General features: G+C 43.1%; 2 protein-coding genes across 5 annotated transcripts in view; one reads left to right on the forward strand and one right to left on the reverse strand.

Annotated features, from left to right (window-relative positions):
* The window catches only part of MAVS (mitochondrial antiviral signaling protein), a 41,167-nt gene that overhangs the window by 6,452 nt on the left and 9,748 nt on the right, over window positions 1-24,967 (forward strand). For 2 of the 4 annotated variants that reach the window (XM_061207879.1, XM_061207880.1), the window contains exons 2-3: window positions 22,726-22,812; window positions 22,930-22,987. The gene's annotated coding sequence lies outside the window, so the exon portion shown is untranslated. Of the gene's footprint in view, window positions 1-22,725; window positions 22,813-22,915; window positions 22,988-24,967 lie in introns of those variants that run through there. The other 2 variants (XM_061207881.1, XM_061207878.1) reach the window with 2 other exon arrangements.
* On the reverse strand, window positions 14,240-15,588 carry LOC133103281 (protein transport protein Sec61 subunit alpha-like). Its single transcript, XM_061208664.1, is given in 2 exon segments — window positions 14,240-14,910; window positions 14,913-15,588. Coding segments are annotated over 2 exon segments (1,335 nt in total). The 5' UTR covers window positions 15,577-15,588.

The raw sequence follows: 24,967 nt of genomic DNA on the forward strand, positions 1-24,967 counted from the left end.
TTTTGATTGGGAATGCATTGAATAGATGAAGATGAAGTTGGGAAGAACTGACATCTTGACAATATTGAGTCTTCTATCCCTGAACAGGGAATATCTCGCCACTTATTTAGTTCTTTGATTCTTTCATCGGAGTTTTGTAGTTTTCCTTAAGGAGATCTTGTACACATTTTGTTAGATTTATATCTAAGTATTTCATTTTTGGGTGTGTTAATATAAATAGTAATGTATTTTTTACTAGTCTTGAAGTATAGTTGATTTACAATGTTGCATTAGTTTCTGGTGTACAGCAAAGTGGTTCATTTATACATATATATACATATTCGTTTCCATTATGGCTTATTACAGGATATTGAGTATAGTTCCCCGTGCTATACAGTAGGACCTTGCTGTTTATCTATTTTATATATAGTTGTTTGTACCTACTAATCTCAGAGTCCTAATTTATCCCTCCCCCACCCCCCTTCCCCTTGGCAACCACAAGTCTGTTCTTTATGTCTATGAGTCTATTTCTGTTTTGTAAATAAGTTCATTTGTGTCATATTTTAGATGCCACATATAAGTGATATCATATGGTACTTGTCTTTCTCTTTCTGACTTACTTCACTTAGTATGAGAATCTCTAGGTCTGTCCATGTTGCTGCAAATGGCATTATTTCCTTCTTTTTTATGGCTGAGTAGTATTCCATTGTATGTATATATACCACATCTTCTTTATCCATTCATCTGTTGATAGACATTTAGGTTGCGTCCATGTCTTGGTTATTATAAATAGTGCTGCTGGGGACTTCCCTGGTGGCGCAGTGGTTAAGAATCCGCCTGCCCATGCAGGGGACATGGGTTCGAGCTTTGGTCCGGGAAGGTCCCACATGCCGCGGAACAAGTAAGCCTGTGCACCACAACTACTGAGCCTGAGCTCTAGAGCCTGTGAGCCACAATTACTGAAGCCCGCATGCCTAGAGCCTGTGCTCCACAACAAGAGAAGCCACCGCAGTGAGAAGCACGTGCACCGCAACGAAGAGTAGCCCCTGCTCGCCGCAACTAGAGAAAGCCCGCATGCAGCAACGAAGACCCAGTGCAGCCAAAAATAAATAAATAAAATAAATAAAGTTAAAAAAAATAATAAATAAATAGTGCTGCTATGAACGTTGGGGTGCATGTATCTTTTCAGATTACAGTTTTCTCTTTTCCGGATATATGCCCACGAGTGGGATTGCTGTATCATATGGCAACTCTGTTTTTAGTATTTGAGGAACCTCCATACTGTTTTCCATAGTGGCTGCAATGGTAATGTATTTTTAATTTCAAATTCCACGTGTTCATTGTTGATATAGAGGAAAAGGAATGACTTTTGCATATTAACCTTATATCCTACAACTTTGCTATGATTGTTAGTTCCAAGAGTTTTTTTGTTGATTCTTTCAGATTTTCTACATAGACAATCATGTCATCTGCTGACAGATGTGGTTTTATTTCTTCCTTCCCAATTTACTTACCTTTTATTTCTTTTTTTTTTTTTTTGGTCTTATTGCATTAATTAGGACTTCAGTACAATTTGAAAAGGAGTGGTGAGATGAGATATCCTTGCTTTGTTCCTGATCTTAGTGGGAAAGCTTCTCGTTTCTCACCACGAAGTATGATGTTTCCTGTAGGTTTTTGTAGATGTTCTTTATCAGGTTGAGGAAGTTCCCCTCTATTTCTAGTTTGCTGAGTGTTTTTATCATGAATGCATGTTGGATTCTGTAAAATACTTTTCCTGTATCTATTGGTATGATCATGTGATTATTCTTCCTCAGTCTGTTGATGTGATGCCATTAATTAATTTTCAGATGTTGAGCCAGCCTTGCATACCTGGGATAAATCCCACTTGGTCATGGTGTATAATTCTTTACATGTTGTTGGATTCTATTTGCTAATATTTTGTTGAGGACTTTTGCATCTGTGTTCATGAGTGATATTGGTCTGCAGTTTCCCTGTATGCCTTTGTCTGGTTTTGGTATTATGGTAATGCTGGCCTCATGGAATGAGAAAGTATTTCCTCTGCTTCTATATCTTCAGGAAAAGATTTTAGCAAATTGGTATATTTTCTTCCCTAAATGTTTGGCAGACTACCAGTGAGCCCATTTGGGCCAGCCTTGAATTTTTATTTCTTTATTTAAAAACTTATTTATTTATTTATTTAAATCAGTTTTTATTGGTGTATAGTTGCTTTACAATGTTGTGTTAATTTCTACTTGAATTTTTTAAATGTTTATTTTTTAAATTAAATTTCGTTTTCTAAACAGGTAACATGGTTTAGAAATCAAAATGATAAAAATGTTTTTACTGAAAAACTTGGTCCTGCCTCTGTCCTCATCTACCCTGTTTCCCCCTCTGCCCTAATGTATAATAGCCTTCTAGGTTTCCTACATATCTTTCTATCTCTCTTTATACAAATATAAGCAAATATGTACTTTTTTTGGCTGCGTTGGGTCTTTGTTGCTGCGCGTGGGCTTTCTCTAGTTGCGGCAAGCAGGGGCTACTCTTCTCTGCAGTGCGCGGGCTTCTCATTGCGGTGGCTTTTCTTGTTGTGGAGCATGGGCTCTAGGTGCGTGGGCTTCAGTAGTTGTGGCACACGGCTCTCAGTAGTTACGGTGCACGGGCTTAGTTGCTCCACGGCATGTGTGATCTTCCCAGATCAGGGCGCAAACGCGTGTCCGCCTGCGTTGGCAGGCGGATTCTTAACCGCTGTGCCACCAGGGAAGTCCCGTACGTGTATTTTTATTCTACTTCCTGCTTGCACTGTTTTCTTACAGGCAACAATAGGTTGCCTACTATATATAGGATTCTGCACTTGTTTGTTTGCCTTAACAGTGTATCTTGGAGATCTTTTTATAGCAGTACATAGTAGTATTATTCTTTTTTTATTCTTATCCATTGTGTGGATATATCGTAGTTCATTTAGCAAACTAAAAATTACTGTGAAACAGTTCACATTTATAAAAAAAGTGCTTAGAATTATAAAATGAGCATCTAAGTACTAATCATTCAACTTAAAAAAAAAATAAATTTATTTATTTATTTTTGGCTGCATTGGGTCTTCGTTGCTGCACACAGGTTTTCTCTAGTTGCGGCGAGTGGGGGCTACTCTTCGTTGCAGTGTGCGGGCTTCTCATTGTGGTGGCTTCTCTTGTTGCAGAGCAGGGCTCTAGGCGCGCAGGCTTCAGTAGTTGTGGCGTGCAGGCTCAGTAGTTGTGGCTCACAGGCTCTAGAACGCAGGCTCAGTGGTTGCGGCACACGGGCTTAGTTGCTCTGCAGCATGTGGGATCTTCCCAGACCAGGGCTGGAACCTGTGTCCCCTGCATTGGCAGACGGATTCTTAACCACTGCGCCACCAGGAAAGTCCAACTCATTAATTTGTGCTTTTATTTTCATTAAGTCCTTCCTTCTGTTTTTATTTGGTTTATCTATAACTCTTTAAGGGTGCTTATTAATTCTTCTATTTTCAGTCTTTTTTACAAAATTGGTATTAGCGGACTTCCCCTGGCGGTCCAGTGATTAAGATTCAGTGCTTCCACTGCAGGGGGTGCAGGTTTGATCCATGGTTGGGGAACTAGGATCCCACATGCTGTGCAGCGTGGCCAAAAAAAAAAAAAAAAATTGGTATTAGTGTTTAAGTTATGAATTTTCCTCTGACTGCTGCTTTAGCTGTATCCTACAGGGGTTTTGACATTTAGTATTTTCACTGTTGATATTTTCTAGAAAATCTAGTTTCATTTCTTTTTCCTCTCTGATTCCCTATTTCTGTACAATTTCCTAAGAACAATATTCCTGAGTTCTTATATGTTCAAAAACATTTTTTTTTGAGCCTTTATACTTGCTGTTTTTGCCTGGGTGCCCCAAAGATTCTTTGTTTTCTAGTGATATTACTAGACTATATCTATAGTATAAGCATTGTTTTTTTCAAATGTAGATTGAAATCCTTTTTTATTTTAGAAACATTTTCCTGAATTATATTTTTATTTATTTTATTTTATTTTTTTAAAAATAAATTTATTTATTTATTGATTTATGGCTGCGTTGGGTCTTTGTTGCTGCACACAGGCTTTTTCTTGTTGCGGCAAGCGGGGGCTACTCTTCATTGTGGTGTGCGGGCTTCTCATTGCGGTGGCTTCTCTTGTTGTGGAGCACGGGCTCTAGGCACGCGGGCTTCAGTAGTTGTGGTGCGCGGGCTTCAGTAGTTGTGGCTCACGGGCTCCAGAGCGCAGGCTCAGTAGTTGTGGTGCACGGGCTTAGTTGCTCCGCGGCATGTGGGATCCTCCCGGACCAGGGCTCGAACCTGTGTCCCCTGCATTGGCAGGCGGACTCCCAACCACTGTGCCACCAGGGAAGCCCTGAATTATATTTTTAAATAGCTCTTGTATTTCATTGTTTTTGTTCCTTTCAAGGATGCCAATTATGCACTACTTGGCTCTTCTTTGCCTGTCATCCATAGCTTTCTTTTTTCCCCCATAATCCTCTGAACATGGCAGATCCCAGGAGGCAGGAAAAGAAAAAGCACGCCCTGAAGATGAATCTTGTATTTCAGTGAGGTAGGAACTGCATCACAATGGCACCCCTGGACTCAGTTTAGCTTAACCTAGGAGAGAGCCTGCAGGCTATGAAGTTCATGAGGCTCACCCATGTGATTCAGATCTCTGCCTTCTGGGTGGATTGAGGTCTTCCACCCCTGTGGAGCTGGCCCATCCTTCAGTATTCCAATACCAGTTGCTTGAGCCCTCATCCTGCCTGAAGTGGGATACTCGGTACTGCCCCAGCACATCATATGTGTCTCCTGGCCATCACTTGTTCTCATCTTCTGATTTTGCGGTATTGTCCTTCTCACTTGGGTCTCAGTGCATGTGGCTCCTCCCTTCTCTCTGCCCTGATGTGTCTGCTAAGAATACATGCTCTTTTATATCGTGTCTCTTGTTTTCTACATTATACTTAACACCTGGCACATAGCAGGCCCCCAAAGAATCAGGTATCTGGGTATAGCAGACTTTTACTAAAGTTTAGGTGGATAGAAGAGAGTTATCTTATAGAATCACAGAGCAAAAAACTTAAGATTGATTGTTAGACACTTGTGTTCCCTCAGTCTCTTGACCATTCCCCGCAAGGGGGTCTTCTCACTCCTAGTTCCCCCTGGTCCTTGGCCTCCCATCAACTTTCAGGTTGCTGCCTTCTGCTTTATTATTATTATTTCTTTTTTACTAAAAACTGTTTTTCCTTCTTCTTTTTATTGTGAAATATACATAACATAAAATTGACCATTGTAACCATTATTTAAATGTATAATTTCGTGGCATTAAGTACACTCACATTATTGTATCTTTTTTTTTTTTTTTGGCTGCACCGCGTGCCATGCAGGATCTTAGTTCCCTGACCGGGAATTGAACCTGCGCCCCCTGCAGTGGAAGCACAGGGTCTTAACGACTGGACTGCCAGGGAAGTTCCTGTACTAATTTTTAATAGCTTTCTTCACCCCACCTCCATTATATGTGTTTATTTGTGTGTTTTATAGTTTAGTGTTTCTTTTTCCCGTCAGATTATAACCTCCAAGAGGGTTTATATTGTCTCTTGTTTTCTGCATTATAGTTAACACCTGGCACATAGCAGGCCAGGTGAATGAATGAATTCATATTGAATGAATGAATGCATGAATGAATAGGTGGTTTATAGAAGCCCCTTGGGACCAAGGATTCTGCAACATCACCATGTAACAACTTTTTCTTTCTCCTGGGAAGCAGATAGAAACAATAGACTGTGTTATCTCTCAAGGTAGGTGCTGCCCAGGATCAAAAGTCCCTTTCCCAGGTGATAAGCTGCTTGTTGCAGAAAAGGAAACATCATGTAGCATCTGCAAGTTTCCTGCTGCAAGGCCCTCTGTGTTCAGAAGTTATGAGTTATCAGTATAACTCATAGCTTGCTTTCACATTTCTATTAATGAATAAGAATGATCTTTCCCCTCAGTGTTCTGAAAGAGGTTAGAGTTATGATTGGCTGTTACTACAGGCCTATGATTTCTGCCCCTGGGAAAGGTGAGTAAAAAAGTGGTCAGAACTCCTACTCTTTCTGAAAGTCACCCGGAGGTGGCTTTGTCCACCCTAGTTATACAAGCCACACAAGCTTCAGGGCCCAGAAGTCTTTGGACCAGCAGAGATTCCACCTTCAGCTAGAGCTGGGAGCAGAGCATTTACTGTCTGGGCATTGTTTGTAATTGATACTTAATCAGAAGCAAAAGGACATTAAAACCCTTTGATAGGTCTCTGGCTCATGTGGCCCTGTAATATCCATGTGATAAAAACAAAGTAAGGGGCTTCCCTGGTGGCACAGTGGTTAAGAATCTGCCTGCCAGTGCAGGGGACACGGGTTCAAGCCCTGGTCCGGGAAGATCCCACATGCCTCAGAGCTACTAAGCCCGTGCACCACAACTACGGAGCCTGCGCTCTAGAGCCCACGAGCCACAGCTACTGAAGCCTGTGCATCTAGAGCCCGTGCTCCGCAACAAGAGAAGCCACTGCAATGAGAAGCCCGCGCAGCGCAACGAAGAGTAGCCCCCGCTTGCCACAACTAGAGAAAGCCCGCGCTCAGCAACGAAGACCCAACGCAGCCAAAAATAAATGATAATTAAAAAAAAAAAAATCTTAAAAAAACAAAGTAAGTCATGGGCAAGAGGAGCTTTCTCTGATCTGGAAAGGTCCTAAGGTAGGTGGTTGATAACAAAATGATCAGTAAAAATAACTTTCCTATGTCCATGAATAATGAGTTAGTACATGTAATGAAAGACAAGATCTCATTCAGGATAAAGACAAAAATACAAAATACCTGGGATCCGACATAATTAGAAATACATTGTGTCTATACAAAGAAGATCTATGAACTCTACTGAGATGCTAAAACCAGTCAGTGAAAGATTGATGAGGAACAGGATTTTTATGTAGCCTTTCAGTGAATTAGTTATTAGTTACAAATGGGGAAATAGTAAATCTATGGTGGAGAAACTGGAGGGCACCCCATTTATCAAGTGATCGAAGTGAACATCCCCAGTAATGGGACAAATGGACATCCTGTGCTTCCTGATGTGCAGGAAGGACACAGTGTCACTTCTGAGTGTTAAACATGTTTAACCTGAATCTGATCAGGAGGATGAAACCAAACAAACCCAAACAGAGGAAAATTCTGACCTGCAGTCTTCAAAAATACCAAAGCAGTGAAAGGCCAAGGAACTGCTTCAGATTAAAGGAGATCAAAGAAACATGACAACTCAAGGCAATGGGTGATCAAAGTTGGATCCTGAATCAGGAAAAAATTGTTATTGTGTGGGAATTATTGGGACAATGATGGGACCTGGAAGCCACAGACTTTCAAGGGATTCATGGATAGAATTCATGGGATTCTGTAGTTCAGATGGGAGAAAAAATGCATCTTTTTCTCTAATTACTATATGAAATTAAGTTTTAATTGTTCTTTGTTCTACTTTATTATGTAAAATGTATGAAATGCTGCTGAGACTTTGTAGTGTATTGTGAAGTACCTGCATGTTTTAAACTGATTGCATTTTCAATAATAGTGTTTTCTCTCCCCTCTGTGTTGGTGCATAAAGGTCTTTCTGTTGGTAGGATTCGTATTTCCCCAACATTACACATATTTAAAGTGTACAATTTGATGAGATTTGACGTATGTATATACCCATGAAACAATCACCACAATCAAGATAATGAACACATCTATCACCTCTCCCCAAAAGTGTGCCTTTTGTAATTTCCTCCCTTTTAAAATGTTGGCTACAAGCGACAATGCTATTAGCAGGATCTGATACTTGGTCACCAAAATAAATTATGGGTGTTTTAGTATCATGATAGAATTGATGCAGATACCTCAGATTATCATCTTTGCATGACACTATTTACATATTTATTTACTGAAACATTTGTTTAATACTTTAATGTATTTCAGTATTGGGTTTTGTTTTGTTTTGTTTCTTTGTAACCCTATTTATCTTTAAGTGCCTTTAAAAACATTGTTCTGGCCTACGGACTTTACCAGACAGCCCAAGGAGTCACTGGCCTAAACCAAGTTAAGTGCTCATGTTCTAAAGAAACAGAACAGCCCCATGTGTGAGACCCTCATGTTCTGGCCTGTAGGGCTCTTCCACAGGCCAGTCCCCATATGGCCCTTTCAGAAGCAAGCCAACCAATGGATGTGCACAGAACTTCCTTCATGCTTTTTATTGCCTCACGCTTAATGTGAACAAAGTTCACCAGACATCTGGGGAAAGCCTACAACATAAAAGAGAACCTAAATAAACAGCAAGAACTGGTTTCAGAGGAAAACCATGCAGGGAACATAAAAGATTTTTTTTTTTTTTTAGGAAGGCTTTCTAATTGCTCTTTTTAGTAATTAGCTTCAGAAAGATATCACATCCATAAAGCAAAACCAGTAAGAACAGATAACAAGAATGAGTTCTCAATGTTATTCCTTACATTAAAAATTTAGAAGATTTAGAAAATAAAGTTAAGGAACCTAAGAAACAGGATAAAATAAAGGGACAGAAAAGGGAAGGTACAGGGAATCTTGTTGCTTTGCCCAAAAAAAGGATCTGAGTACTTGGGATTTGCTGGCTAGTTCCAGAAGTGGGAGGCATGGTGGGGGCTGTGGACTAGTGTGGTAGATTACCCTGACTTTTCAACCCACCGTTTAATCACACCCTTGCAGGGTGAATTTACCTCATCTTCTGGACGAGGTGCAGTCTATTTCCACTCCCCTTGAATCTGGGCTAGCCTTGTGACTTGCTTTGGTCAATAGAATGTGGCAGAAATGATGTACCATTTGGAGCCTAGGCCTAAAGAGCATTTTGCTCTCTCATGGAAACCTGCCCAGCCATTATGAAAACAAGCCTAGGCAGGCCTGCTGGCGGATGAGAGACCACATGGAGCAGAGATGATCTATCTCAGCTGAGCCCATCCTAGGCCAGTCAGTTCCAACAGAATTGGCAACTGACTTCAAAGTCATGAGTGAGCTCAGATAAGATGAGAACTACCTAGCTAAGCCCAGCCCCAAATCACCAACCCACAGAATTGTGAGCTAAATAAGTGGTTGCTATTTTAGTCTGTTACATGTTGGGGTAGCTTTTTTACTCAGCAAAAGCCAACTGATACAACTGGCTCCCTCTGCCTCCTTCTAGAGTGTTTTCCTCTGTTGGGCAGAGGCTAGAAAGTAAGAAACTGCATTTCCCAGATTTTTTTTTTTCGGCCACACTGTGCAGCATGTGGGATCTTAGTTCCCCGACCAGGGATCGAACTTGTGCCCCCTGCATTGGGAGTGTGGAGTCTTAACCACTGAATCGCCAGGGAAGTCCCTCCTGGATTCTTTTGCAGCTAGAGTTATGAATATTAAGGTCTGACAATTAGATGCCCCACTAGAGATTGGGGGTGGGGGACAGAGGCCATCTTCCTGCTGTCACTTATGCTGACAGCAAGGACACAGAGATGCAAGGGTCTAGAGCCAGTCTCAGTAGCCGGACTCAGCATATTCCTGCATCAACCAGATGTTGAGACAGAGCCATGTGGAGCTGAGGGTGGCAGCAGTGGCCTCCTCAGTTCTGACCATGGTTATGGTGATGTGCTGTTTAACTCAGTTACTCCAGTGGCAGCCTTCTGACTCCTGCTCCTCCATTTCCCCTCACCATTTTGCACCAACTAATTCCCTGTATGAAATTCCTTCCTGTGAAAAAACTGACTATGTCAAGTGTTGGTGAAGAAGAGGACTGTACTGGAGAACCTGGATCCATCGATATACTTGCTGGTGGTAGTTTAAAGTGGTGCAACCACCTTGGAGAATTGGTTGGAAGCTTCTAATAAAGCTAAACGTACCCTACCCTCTTGTACAGCAATTTTTAAATGCATGCATAACTCCACAAAAAGACTTATATGTGAATGTTCATAGCAGCTTTATTTCTAATAACCTAAACCCAGAAAAGGCTGAATATTTCACTAAAAGTAGAATAAATAAATTGTGATATATTCATATAATGGAATACTGCTCAGCAATGAAAGAGAACAAATTCCTGACACACGGAACAACGTAGGTGGATGTCAAAAATGTTGTGTAAAAGATGCCAGAGAGGGGCTTCCCTGGTGGCGCAGTGGTTGAGAATCTGCCTGCCAATGCAGGGGACACGGGTTTGAGCCCTGGTCTGGGAAGATCCCACATGCCGCGGAGCAACTAGGCCCGTGAGCCACAACTACTGAGCCTGTGCGTCTGGAGCTTGTGCTCCCCAACAAGTGAGGCCGCAACGGTGAGAGGCCTGCGCACCGCGATGAAGAGTGGCCCCCGCTCGCCACAACTAGAGAAAGCCCTCGCACAGAAATGAAGACCCAACACAGCCAAAAAAAAAAAAAAAAAAAAAGTAAATATATATTAAAAAAAAAAAAAAAAAGATGCCAGAGACAAAACAGTATGTATTACATGATTCCATTTATATTAAATTCAAGAACAGGCAAAACTAAACTATGGTGATGGAATCAGAATAGTGACTGAGGATGGAGACTGAAAAAGGAGTACAAGGGAACTTTCTGGGGAGATGGAAGTATCCTAGATCTTGATCTAGGAGCTGGTTACACAGGTATTTACTTGGATAAAAAGTAATCAATTTGCACAGTTAAGATGGATGTATTTCACGAAATGTAAATCATGCTTCAAGAAACAAAAACCTTTCGTGCACATAATACCTACAGTGATTTCTGTTTTCTGTACTGAGCTCCAGATCCTGGGGGAGGGGCCCTAGGAAAAGAGACAGCAAGAGGGCCTGAAAGCAAGTCAGGCACCGAGAAGTGTGGCAGGAAGCTGGGGTCTTGGAGGGATGTGGCCAGGGAATGGCCTTCTGCGTTGGGGGAGGTGTGTGAATCTTAGGAACTCCAATATCTAACTTTGAAGGCATGTCCTACCCATGCACTCATTTCCCTGTTTTTCCCCGAACTGCAAGTAAATGTCTGTTGCCAAGCAACTTATGTCAGTAGTTCTCAGAAAGGAAGGGCAGGATGGCAGCCCCTGAGTGGCAGGTGATGAGTAACACAATGTCCTGAGGTTGGTGAGGCCACACTGACCGTAGGGGGCTGGATAGCCCCAGAGGCGCTGGCTGCAGCAGGGAACTGACCCATGAGCTGACACAGACCAAGTCCCTTCCTTCTCCTGAGACCCCTGAGAGGTAAGGTGGACTCATACCAGACCAGACCCTTTTATGTCCTTCCCATGTGGCTGGGCGAGGCAAGGGTGATTCCAGGAAGCCAGAGGACTCAGAGATCCGGCACTGTAGAAGAGAAAATACTAGAAGAAAAGACACCAGAGTGTTTGTTACCAGTAGTTTTTTCTGGGTGGTAGATTATAAGTATGAATTTTGGTTTTCTTCCTCAAACATTTCTGTTTTTCCCCATACTAACTTTATAAGCATGTATTAATTTTTCATAATAAAGTTGACAGTGTGAAAAAATAAAATAGTTTAAAGAATAACAATTTAAAAACTTACTTGAAATGAGGTTGTAAAGGCAGGGATTATATTTTGTTTTTCAGTTTGGAGAGTCCCCTGAAGGAACTTAGACATTTGAACATGTACCTTTTTTGGGGCCCTCTGGCACTATCTTTGGGCCTGACTTTGGTCTCTGGGGGGAAACATGAGCTGGTGGTTGCTGAGTCATAGCATGTGAGCCACAGCCTTCCTTGGAGCACTGGTCTGGAGACATGGGCCACCTGCCTGGGGATGAACTTTACTGGCGAGGGGGCCTCCTAGGACCTCAATGGAGCGGGGGGCGACCTGTGGTATAGATCACTCTCTGGACTTGCCTTTACCCTAATAAATGGACAATGATCAATAAATTTTATTCATGAAATAGGGTGGGATGCAATCAACAGTAAAAGATAATATAAATAGCTGGATAGAGTCAAAAGATGATTTTTAAATTGTATTTCACTTAAAAATTTTCATTTTCAAGTAATTTCAAACTTACAAAACAGTTGCAAAAATAATACAAATGTTTACATCTTACGTAACCACAGTACAATGACCAAAACCAGAAAATTAACCGTAACAGAATATTAACTAATCCAAAGGCCTTAGTAAGAGTTCATCATTTGTCCCACTGATGTCCTTTTTCAGTTTCAGGGTCCAACCCAGAATCCCACATTGCTTTTAGTTGTTATGTTTCTTTATTCTCTTTTAATCTGGAGCAGTTCCTCTGCCTTTCCTTGTCTTTCATGGCCTTCACATTTTTGGAGAGTTATTCTATAGATCAGTGCTGTCCGATACAACTTAAAAAAAAACTGGCCAATAGAACTTTCTGTGATGATAGAAATACTCTATATCTATGCTGTCCAATATGATAGTCATTAGCCACATGAAAATAGCATTTGAAATGTGGCTAGTGGGGCTGAGGAACTGAATTTCACATTTTATTTAATTTTAATTAAAATAGCTATATGTGGCAAGTGGCTACGGTATTGTATAGGACAGCTGTTGAATGTTCCTTATTTGGGGTTTCCTCAGATTATGAGTTTTAGCAAGAATACCACAGATGTGATGTTGTGCCCTCTTTTGGTTCCCTGAAAAAGGTGGCAGGAAACTACCTAGACCTGGATTTTTATTGTGGCAAAATATACATAATGTAAAATTTACCATTTTAACCAGTTTTAATCGTAAAGTTCTGGGGCATTAAGTACATTTACATTGTGCATTCATCACCATCATCCATTCCAGAACTTTTTCCTCTTCCCCAGCTGAAACTCTCTACCCATTAGACACTAGCTCTCCATTCTCCATTGCCTCAAGTCCCTGGCAATCACCATTCTACTTTCTACTCTGTGAACTTGACTACTCTAGATCCCTTATGTAAGTGGAGTCATACAGTTGTCCTTTTGTGACTGGCTTATTTCACTTAGTATAATGCTGTCAGAGTTCATCCATGTTATAGCATATGTTAGAATTTTTATCCTTTTTAAGGCTGAATCATATTCCATTGTATATATACTATATTTTGTTCTATCCACTCATCCATCAATAGACATTTGGGTTGCTTCTCCCTTGTGGCTATTGTGAATAATGCTGCTATGGACATGGGTGTACTGTTTGAGTCCCTGCTTTCATTTCTTTGGGTGTATATCTAGAAGTGGAATTCCTAGATCATAATGTAATTCTGTTTTTACTTTCTAAAAAGTTTTTAAATTAAATTTTTTTTTTATTAAATAAAATTTTATCGTCTACTGTTTACACTCATGTTGCTGCTATAAAGTACGACAACATACACAGATTCCTAGCATGAATTACTCATTGTTCACCCCCACTGAACTACAGACATTGCTTGAGAATTAGATCTTTGCCTTAGGGATTTAAAAAAAAAAAAAAATTGGGGCATAGTATCTTGAAAAGTATTCTCAAGTGACGTGTTGGAATTCGAAGGCATAGCCAATACAGTAAAACAGCACCGACTGTGCTGTCCCTGGGAGGAAAGGCGAATGGAAAACAGGCAGAGTAATTATAAGCAGTTGTTTCTGGTGACAGATGTGACTCTGAAAGCTTGATTCTGCCCATCTGGGCTAAGTGGCTGCTTTGAGGAGGAACAAATAAAACGGGGGAGGGTGGGAACGTGGATACTATGAGTTAAAAAAGTATAAAAAGTAATTAATTATATCTAAAATATAGATTAGATATAAATGATCCAGAACTCATTAAATAAGCTCAAAAATACTGTAAAGTGGCAATTTGAACTACATTTATTTTTAAACAAGTGGGGGGAATACTAAGTGTCTTGAATGTTGTGTGCAAAACTGATCCACATCACCATCTCACCGTCACAACTGAACATGGCAAGGCGGGTGCATTGGTTTCCAGCATCACAGGCAACACTGCATGTAGGTTTTTTAATGAATAATGTAAACTTCAGTGTTAAGGCAGCTGGTACTAACGCTGCACACAGGCTTAGCTCCGTGCCCATTTCAGGAATGAGACCGTCAGCACTTGAAAACAAACTGAGAGAAGAAAAGGGGAACCAGCATTATCTGACAAAAACAATGTGTCAAAATATTTTCCCTTTCACACACACAAAAAGAAAAACACGTTTAGATAAACAAAGCACCCATCCCGCCAACTTCAGCCTGTTCCTTAACAAATATTTCAAAATACTGATCAATAATAGTGACTGCAGTATTTCAAAATACTGATCAATAATAGTGACTACGTTCCAGTGCCCGAGCCGATGGCCCCAAGGAAGTCGGCCAACACCGACAGGGTGCCGATGCACAAGCCCCCAAACGCAGCCACCGTGGGGATGTACCTATTAAGCTCATGAACCATAGAGGTATCCCTGTGGCCCCTCATTACCATTTGCTGTTTTTTAAGCTGTTTAGCTACATCTTTGGCTGAGGAACCAGACACCACTATCCACATCTTAGAAAAGAATGCACATGATCCCAACATGAAGATGATACAAACAACCACATGGACAGAATCCTCAAATATGGCGCCCATGGACTCAGGAGGAGAAAGGTAGTAACAAAGGCCCCCCACTGGGTAAGAATGAGCAGGTCCTCCCCCACTGACATCAGCCCACTGTCCTAGTAAATTTACTAAAAAGTTGCCACTAAATCGAACTGACAGCATCTGGGAAATAACATACAGGTTGGACACCAGGGCCGACTGCAGGATGATGGGGATGTTGGAGGTGTAGAAGAGCTTGAAGGGGTAGCTGCTGTACTGCCCTTGGTACCGGGCCGACTTAATGGGCAGGTCCACACGAAATCCCTGAAAATATATAACAGCAAACACGAAAACTGTAGCAATGAGGTTCATGAGATTGGGTAAATTCTGACGATAGAAAGCCTCCCTTAGAGCTTGAACTTTGTCCTGGTGGCCAGTAAATGAAAGAGAACTATGACTGCACCCTCAAACTCAGTACCTCTGCCAGCGTTAATGGTAGTGGGACTAAAGGCCTTCCAGACAATGGTTTCACAGATGTTGGTGGCAATAAAGAGGGAAATCCCAGACCCCAAGCTGTAACCCTTCTGTAGCAGCTCATCTAACAGCAGCACAATCAAACCAGCAACAAACAACTGAATGATGATAAGGAGACAGATTCCAGCACCCATTTCAGCAGGATCCCCGTACATGCCCGTCATGACATACACAATGGCTTGCCCAATTGTAATGATCATACCAAATAGTTTCTGGGCTCCATTGAATAGAGCTCTATCTTTGGGTGTATCTCCAACTTCAATGATTTTGGCTCCAGCTAACAACTGCATAATCAAACCAGATGTTACAATTGGGGAGATACCCAATTCCATTAACGTTCCTCTGTGGGATGCAAGAATAACTCTCATCCAGTAGAAAGGATCTGCAGAATCTGATTACATGATTCCAAATAGTGGTATCTGACAACATACTAAGAAGATGAAGAGAGTTATAGCAGTCCATAGTACCTTCTCTCCAAACTTGATTTTCCTTTCAGGTTTCTGAATTTCTGGTAGAACTGCACAGAAAGGTTTGATAACTTCTAAAAATTTGATGCCCATGGTGGCGGCTAGGGCGGCTGGGCTGGGCCCTGCTACCTCGGTGCGGCCTTCGCTCGGATCCCGTGGCTCGGGCCTCAGGGCCCACTCCCGACACGCTCCAGCCTGCCCTGCCTATTTTTACTTTTTTGAGTAACTGCCGTACTGTTTTCCATAGCAGCTGCACCATTTCACATTCCCACCAGAAATGTATAAAGCTTCCAATTTCTCCATATCCTTGCTGACACCTCATTTTGTTTGTTTGTTCTATAATAGCTGGTTGATATTTGCTGTAGACTGAAAGTTTTTGTCCACTCCACCTCCCATTGATATATTGAAAACTAATCCCCAATGTGATGGTATTTGGAGGTGGGGTCTTTGGGAGGTGATTAGATCATAAGGGTGAAGCCCTCATGAATAGAATTAGTGTTTTTTTTTTGAATTTTATTTATGTTTTTATACAGCAGGTTCTTATTAGTCATCCATTTTATACACATCAGTGTATACATGTCAATCCCAATCTCCCAGTTCATCACACCACCCCCTCCCCATCCCCCACCGCTTTCCCCCCATGGTGTCCATACGTTTGTTCTCTACATCTGTGTCTCAATTTCTGCCCTGCAAACCAGTTCATCTGTACCATTTTTCTAGGTTCCACATATATGCGTTAATATACGATATTTGTTTTTCCCTTTCTGACTTACTTCACTCTGTATGACAGTCTCTAGATCCATCCACATCTCTACAAATGACCCAATTTCGTCCCTTTTATGGCTGAGTAATATTCCACTGTATATATGTACCACATCTTCTTTATCCAGTCATCTGTCGATGGGCATTTAGGTTGCTTCCATGACCTGGCTATTGTAAATAGTGCTGCAGTGAACATTGGGGTGCATGTGTCTTTTCGAATTATGGTTTTCTCTGGGTATATGCCCAGTAGTGGGATTGCTGGATCATATGGTAATTCTATTTTTAGTTTTTTAAGGAACCTCTATACTGTTCTCCATAGTGGCTGTATCAATTTACATTCCCACCAACAGTGCAAGAGGGTTCCCTTTTCTCCCCACCCTCTCCAGCATTTGTTGTTTGTAGATTTTCTGATGGTGCCCGTTCTAACCGGTGTGAGGTGATACCTCATTGTAGTTTTAATTTGCATTTCTCTAATAATTAGTGATGTTGAGCAGCTTTTCATGTGCTTCTTGGCCATCTGTATATCTTCTTTGGAGAAATGTCTATTTAGGTCTTCTGCCCATTTTTGGATTGGGTTGTTTGTTTTTTTAATATTGAGCTGCATGAGCTGTTTATATATTTTGGAGATGAATCCTTTGTCCATTGATTCGTTTGCAAATATTTTCTCCCATTCTGAGGGTTGTCTTTTCATCTTGTTTATGGTTTCCTTTGCTGTGCAAAAGCTTTTAAGTTTCATTAGGTCCCATTTGTTTATTTTTGTTTTTATTTCCATTACTCTAGGAGGTGGATCAAAAAAGATCTTGCTGTGATTTATGCCAAAGAGTGTTCTGCGTATGTTTTCCTCTAAGAGTTTTATAGTGTCTGGTCTTACATTTAGGTCTCTAATCCATTTTGAGTTTATTTTTGTGTATGGCGTTCAGAGTGTTCTAATTTCATTCTTTTACATGTAGCTGCCCAGTTTTCCCAGCACCACTCATTGAAGAGACTGTCTTTTCTCCATTGTATATCCTTGCCTCCTTTGTCATGGATTAGTTGACCATAGGTGCGTGGATTTATCTCTGGGCTTTCTATCTTGTTTCATTGATCTATATTTCTGTTTTTGTGCCAGTACCATATTGTCATGATTACTGTAGCTTTGTAGCGTAGTCTGAAGTCAGGGAGTCTGATTCCTCCAGCTCTGCTTTTTTCCCTCAAGGCTGCTTTGGCTATTCGGGGTCTTTTGTGTCTCCATACAAATTTTAAGATTTTTTGTTCTAGTTCTGTAAAAAATGCCATTGGTAATTTGATAGGGATTACATTGAATCTTTAGATTGCTTTGGGTAATGTAGTCATTTTCACAATATTGATTCTTCCAATCCAAGAACATGGTATATCTCTCCATCTGTTGGTATCATCTTTAATTTCTTTCATCAGTGTCTTATAGTTTTCTGCATACAGGTCTTTTGTCTCCCTAGGTAGGTTTATTCCTAGGTATTTTATTCTTTTTATTGCAATGGTAAATGGGAGTGTTTCCTTAATTTCTCTTTCAGAATTTTCATCATTAGTATATAGGAATGCAAGAGATTTCTGTGCGTTAATTTTGTATCCTGCAACTTTACCAAATTCATTGATTAGCTCTAGTAGTTTTCTGGTGGCATCTTTAGGATTCTCTATGTATAGTGTCATGTCATCTGCAAACAGTGACAGTTTTACTTCTTCTTTTCCAATTTGTATTCCTTTTGTTTCTTTTTCTTCTCTGATTGCCATGGCTAGGACTTCCAAAACTATGTTGAATAATAGTGGTGAGAGTGGACATCCTTGTCTTGTTTCTGATCTTAGAGGAAATGCTTTCAGGTTTTCACCATTGAGAATGATGTTTGCTGTGGGTTTGTCATATATGGCCTTTACTATGTTGAGGTAGCTTCCCTGTATGCCCACTTTCTGGAGAGTTTTTATCATAAATGGGTGTTGAATTTTGTCAAAAGCTTTTTCTGCATCTATTGAGATGATCATATGGTTTTTCTCCTTATTTTTGACTGCACTGGGTCTTCATTGCTGCGCGTGGACATTCTTTAGTTGCAGCGAGTGGGGGCCACTCTTCGTTGCAGTGTGCGGGCTTCTCACTGCGGTGGCTTCTCTTGTTGCAGAGCATGGGCTCTAGGCGCGCGGGCTTCAGTAGTTCTGGCATGTGGGCTCAGTAGTTGTGGCTCGCAGGCTTAGTTTCTCCATGGCATGTAGGATCTTCCCGGACCAGGGCTCGAACCCATGTCCCCTGCATTGGCAGGTGGATTCTTTTTTTTAAACATCTTTATTGGAGTATAGTTGCTTTACAATGGTGTGTTAGTTTCTGCTGTATAACAAAGTGAATCAGCTATACATATACATATATCCCCATATCTCCTCCCTCTTGCATCTCCCTCCCACCCTTTCTATCCCACCCCTCTAGGTGGACACAGAGCACCGAGCTGATCTCCCTGTGCTATGTGGCTGCTTCCCACTAGCTATTTTACTTTTGGTAGTGTATATGTGTCCATGCCACTGTCTCACTTCGTCCCAGCTTACCCTTCCCCCTCCCTGTGTCCTCAAGTCCATTCTCTATGTCTGCATCTTTATTCCTGTCCTGCCCCTAGGTTCTTCGGAACCTTTTTTTTTTTTTTTAGATTCCATATATATGTGCTAACATACGGTATTTTTTTCTCTTTCTGACTTACTGCACTCTGTATGACAGTCTCTAGGTCCATCCACCTCACTATAAATAACTCAATTTTGTTTCTTTTTATGGCTGAGTAATATTCCCTTGTATATATGTGCCACATCTTCTTTATCCATTCATCCGATGATGGACACTTAGGTTGCTTCCATGTCCTGGCTATTGTAAATAGAGCTGCAATGAACATTGTGGTACATGACTCTTTTTGAATTATGGTTTTCTCAGGGTATATGCCCAGTACTGGGATTGTTTGGTCATATGGTAGTTCTATTTTTAGTTTTTTGAGGAACCTCCATACTGTTCTCCATAGTGGCTGTATCAATTTACATTCCCACCAACAGTGCAAGAGGGTTCCCTTTTCTCCACACCCTCTCCAGCATTTATTGTTTGTAGATTTTTTGATGATGGCCATTCTAATTGGTGTGAGGTGATACCTCATTGTAATTTTGATTTGCATTTCTCTAATGATTAGTGATGTTGAGCATCCTTTCATGTTTGTTGGCAATCTGTGTACCTTCTTTGGAGAAATGTCTGTTTAGGTCTTCTGCCCATTTTTGCATTGGGTTTTTTAAAAAAAATTATTATTTATTTATTTATTGGCTGTGTTGGGTCTTCGTTGCTGTGCATGGGCCTTCTCTAGTTGCGGTGAGCGGGGGCTACTTTTCCTTGCAGTGCGTGGACTTCTGATTGTCGTGGCTTCTCTTGTTGCAGAGCACGGGCTCTAGGCGCGCGGGCTTCAGTAGTTGTGGCTCGCGGGCTCTAGAGTGCAGGCTCAGTAGTTGTGGTGCATGGGCTTAGTTGCTCTGCGGCATGTGAGATCTTCCCAGGCCAGGGCTCGAACCCGTGTCCCCTACATTGGCAGGCGGATTCTCAACCACTGTGCCACCAGGGAAGCTCTGTTTGTTTTTTTGATACTGAGCTGCATGAGCTGCTTGTATATTTTGGAGATTAATCCTTTGTCAGTTGCTTTGTTTGCAAATATTTTCTCCCTTTCTGAGGGTTGTCTTTTCGTCTTGTTTATGATTTCCTTTGCTGTGCAAAAGCTTTTAAGTTTCATTAGGTCCCATTTATTTATTTTTGTTTTTATTTCCATTTCTGTAGGAGGTGGGTCTAAAAGGATCTTTCTGTGAGTTATGTCATGGAGTGTTCTGCCTATGTTTTCCTCTAAGAGTTTTATGGTGTCTGGCCTTACATTTAGGTCTTTAATCCATTTTGAGTTTATTTTTGTGTATGGTGTTAGGGAGTGTTCTAATTTCATTCTTTTACATGTAGCTGTCCAGTTTTCCCAGCACCACTTATTGAAGAGGCTGCCTTTTCTCCATTGTATATGCTTGCCTCCTTTATCAAAGATAAGGTGACCATATGTGCGTGGGTTTATCTATGGCAGGCGGATTCTTAAGGACTGCGTCACCAGGGAAGTCCCTAGAATTAGTGCTTTTTTAAGAGAGCTCCCTTGCTCCTTCTGCCTTCTGAGGACACAGTGAGAAGACTGAGTCTGTGAACAAGGAACACAGCCCTTACCAGACGCCTAATCTGTTGGCACCTTGATCTTGGTCTTCCCAGCCTCCAGAACTGAGAAATAAATGTTTGTTGTGTAAGCCACCCTGCCTATGGTATTTTTGTTAGATCAGCCCAAATGCAGTAAGTTAGTATCTCATTGTGTTTTTCAGGAAGCTGTATTTTTTAAAGCCCTGCAAGGTCCAGCAAAGACAGAAGGGGACAACTGCATTTGGAAGTCAGTCACCATACTCCCAATGGTCTTCCTGCAAGAATTAGATACGAGGTCACTGAATTTGGGGTGGGTAGCAAGCAGGAGTAAATTCTCAAACTAATCAACATTCACCCTGTCTTGGCTGAGCTGGCTTTATCACAGTTGAGTTCAGGTGTGATGTTAACAACATCTTGTAAATGCTGAATGTTGTGAAATATCCACAGGGTTACTACATAAAGTAATAAAATCTCATCTGAAAGGTGTTCAGGCATCTTCCTACGATTCAGTTTGGGACCACTGATTTTGGAGACAGGTATGTGCTCAGGCATTTGCAAGTGATCTCAGCCAAACCTCTTAGCCCTCAGGTGTCTGTCTTTTTTTTTTTAATTTTTAAAATTTAAAAAATTTTAAATTATTTTTTAAAAATTTATTATTTATTTATTTATTTTTGGCTGTGTTGGGTCTTCGTTGCCACGCACTGGCTTTCTCTAGTTGCGGCGAGTGGGGGTTACTCTTCGTTGAGGTGCCCAGGTTTCTCATTGCGGTGGCTTCTCTTGTTGCGGAACACGGGATCTAGGCGCGTGGGCTTCAGTAGTTGTGGTACCGGGATTCAGTAGTTGTGGCTCGTGGATTCTAGAGTGCAGGCTCAGTAGTTGTGGTACAGGGGCTTAGTTGCTCTGTGGCATGTGGGATCTTTCAGGACCAGGGCTCAAACCCATCCCCTGCATTGGCAGGCGGATTCTTAACCACTGCACCACCAGGGAAGCCCTGTCTTTCTTTTCAAAGTTGCAGTATAAAGTGTAACAACCCTTTTTTTAAAAGAAAGTTTTTTGATGTGACCTTTTTTTTTTTAAGTCTTTATTGAACTTGTCACAACATTGCTTCTGTTCTATGTTTTGGCTTTTTTTTGGCCACGAGGCATGTGGGATCTTAGCTCCCCGACCAGGGATCGAACCCGCACCCACTGCATTGGAAGGCGAAGTCTTCACCACTGGACCGCCAGGGAAGTCCCTATAAAGTGTAACAATCTTAAGTGTACAGATGATGTATTTTTACATATGTGCAAGCCCAGGTACCCACCACTCACATCAAGATATTGAACATTTCCATCACTCCAGAAGGCTCTCTTGTACCCGCTCCTCAACATTCCCCAGAGGTAACCAATGATATGATTTCTGTTTATGTAGACGAGTTTTGCCTGTTTTTGAACCTTATCATACCTTGTGGCTGGGAACAGACAGCATGTACTTTTTGTGCGGGGCTTGGTTAGCCATGGTGCCCATTCATCCTGGTAAGATTCATGCATGTTGTATCGATAGTTTTTCACCTTTGTTGTTTTTCACTACTGTGTACACCACAGTTTGTCTCTCCATTCTATTGATGGACATTTGGGTTGTTTCCAGAGTTTGCCTATTGTCAATACAGCCACTATGAACATTATCTATTGTGCATGTTTCCAGGTGGACTCGTAGGTCAACCAGGAGTGGTTGCTGGGTGATAGGGTTGGCATATGTTTAACTTAAGAACTGCCAAACGTTTTTCCAAATCTTTTACTCTCTCTTTAAAATAGGAAAAAATAAACCTCTACCTGGTTATTTTGCGGATATTTAATGGGCCCTAAGGTATTAAGTCTGTACCTGGAACACAGTGGGCACTCAATAATTGCTGGCCTCTGGCCCAGCAGAGGAAGGGCGAGGCGGTAGGCGAGCACTGCCATGAGGTACCGCCCAAATGCCCTAAATCATTGAGCGGAGAGGCCTTTCCCACGCAGCACTCAAGGCCCACACCCTGCGAGCCGGGCGAGCCAACCTTGGCGCCCCTGCCCTGCATACAGCTACATGCCCCGATCCTGCCTCCTCAGGTCCAGAATGAGTGTCGCCTGGCTGGGCACTCATACCCTTGTGAACTCTGCGTGACACCGGACATTTATTGAGCACTGACTGTGTGCTTAGGCCCTGGGCGTCCAGGAGCGAACTACATAAAGACCCTCACCCCTCAAATTACTCGGCGGAAGGAGGGGGGTAGCCTCGCGTGGGAAGCGTCGGGATCGAGCCCACCACGGTTTCTACTTGGTTTCTAGTCAGACCCTGGGCTTCCCCTGGAAGTTGCTCGAGACGACGAAGGAAAGAAGATCATCTGCTCTTCCGCGCATGCAGTAGGAACCCAGGTCTGTCCCGAGCGCGCGTCCAGAGCCTCGAGGCCCCGCAAACCAAGGCCAAGTGCCCGCCCCTGCTGTCTGCCCAATGGCCGCGCGGCCCTACCCCCCGCCCTTCCCTCCCTGCAGGGGAGGGTTCCCGGCTGTCCGCGACTGGAGGCAGGTCGCCGGGTCTTGGCTACCCAAGGTAAGATCGCCACCTTGGGAGCTCGGTCCTCTGGACTCAGGGCGCACAGATGCCTGTCGGGGAGGTGGTCCGCGGCGCAGGAGCCGAGTGGGACTAGGAGTCCGCTGGGGCGCACGGGGCTTGGGGCGCGAGGGGAGCCGGGAAGACCAGGTACTAACACACAGGTTGTTCGGGGCAGCGAGAGCTCCGCGCACCGCATCCAGCACCGGGGGCTCGGGAGGTGGGTGGCGCGGGCGCCTGCTCGGGCTGGAGGGGAGGTTGGGCCGGAAGGAGAAGGGCGCTGGCTACTGAGCTCCTCCAGTTGCCCACAGGCCCAGGGTGACTCCCAGGCGAGGCCTAGCCCGGGTGCGCCAATCGCTGGCGGCCGCGCTTTTGGGGGTCGCGGACTGCCGCCCTCCCTTGGGTCTTGGCTATTTTCGGTGGTGACACCTGTTCAGAACAGCCTCCCGGTCCTCCGCGGACCTGGGTCTGGCCCAGGAATTCAGGAATAGGAGCTGAGACTGTGAGGCCTCGCCCCTTCCGGGAGGGTGGAGCGCTCTGAACTCAGCTTCTGGTGCAGTCGGGTCAGAACTCTCCTAGACGCGATGGTCAGGAACTATCCGGCCCACATCTTATCTGAGACCGGAAGGAGGTGCCTGGAAAACACTGGAAAAAACAAAACCGACATTCTCCGTTTGGAGGCTCAAAAACATCTGGAAGGATATCTGGAAGGACCTGAGAACCCGGCTGTTGTGGAGGGCAGGGTTAGAACGTCCTCAGACGTGTCCGAAAGATTTCCATATCTCGCAAGAGAAGGGACTAAATAGTGCATCTTCCCAGGCACACTCTCACTTAGCGACCCCCCTCACCCAGGCAGTGGCCTTGGCCCCTCCCGGGGCTTGAAGGCAGGGGGCTGTGTGAGTCTCACTGGCCGCAGGGGTCTCTAAGCCCTGCAAGGTGTATGGTGAGCTGCAATGAGGCAGCAAGTCCTGGGTTCAAATCCTGTTAGGCCACTGGTCAGCTGTGCAACTTGGCATCGCTTGTCCTCTTGGGATTGTGGCAAGAATTAAATGAAAGAAACTTAGGATGTGCCTGCCTATAGTGAACCCTCAATAAATGTGAACAAATATGGGCTTCCTTTCTTTTTGGTTGGACCATTACATACACCCATACTCCCCAAACTCTTTCCCTCAAAGACTGAGGCTGGGATACAGAATGTATCACCTGACTCTCTCCTGGTACTTCCCTGGATCCCATGGGAGGGAAGGAGGGATCTGTTCACCACCACAGAGTTGTTCTTTGCTCATCTTCTGAAGGCTCAGAGGACCCCCGCCCCACCTCTCTGATCCTCTTGATTTCTATCATTGGTACTCGCCCCACCAGGAATGTAGCACCTGGTGGTTGGCAAAGCAGGTCATGCAGCATGTGGCTATGAGGCTGGTGGGCTGCAGGTAGGCAGGACTACTGCTCCACTTCCCATGTGGCAGGGGACTGGTGGCCTCTACAGCTTCTGGGCACTCTCTACTCTGCAGCACTATCTCTTAGAGGTCCCACCCAAGCTTGACATCCAAGTTTCTACTCCAGCCTGCCCCTCCTCCTCTGCCCACTTCCCTCCCTGAAAACCACTTTGGACATCCAATAGCATCTCAAGCTTCACTTGTTCAAAATGGAACTCTGGAGTCCTCTCTGCACCACTGCTTCTCCCCCAGACTCTCTGGCTTGCTAAGTGGCACCCTCCATCCACCTAGTGCCTTGATTCTTCTCTCTCCTTCACCTCCCATATCCACAAAATACCAGGAATCCAGCCACCTCTTGCCACCTTCATGGTTACCATCCTGGCCATACCCATCATGTATTCCCTGCTGTGGCCTCCTGACTTGTCTCCCTGCTTCCATCCTGCCCCCTCCCCAGTCCAGGATCCTCACAACCACCACAGAGGTCTTTAACATAAATCAAATAAGTCAAATCAAATAAAATCCTCTCCCTTTCCTGCTCAGAGCC

The sequence above is a fragment of the Eubalaena glacialis genome, chromosome 13 (assembly GCF_028564815.1).
Source record: "Eubalaena glacialis isolate mEubGla1 chromosome 13, mEubGla1.1.hap2.+ XY, whole genome shotgun sequence".
Taxonomy (NCBI): Eukaryota; Metazoa; Chordata; class Mammalia; order Artiodactyla; family Balaenidae; genus Eubalaena; species Eubalaena glacialis.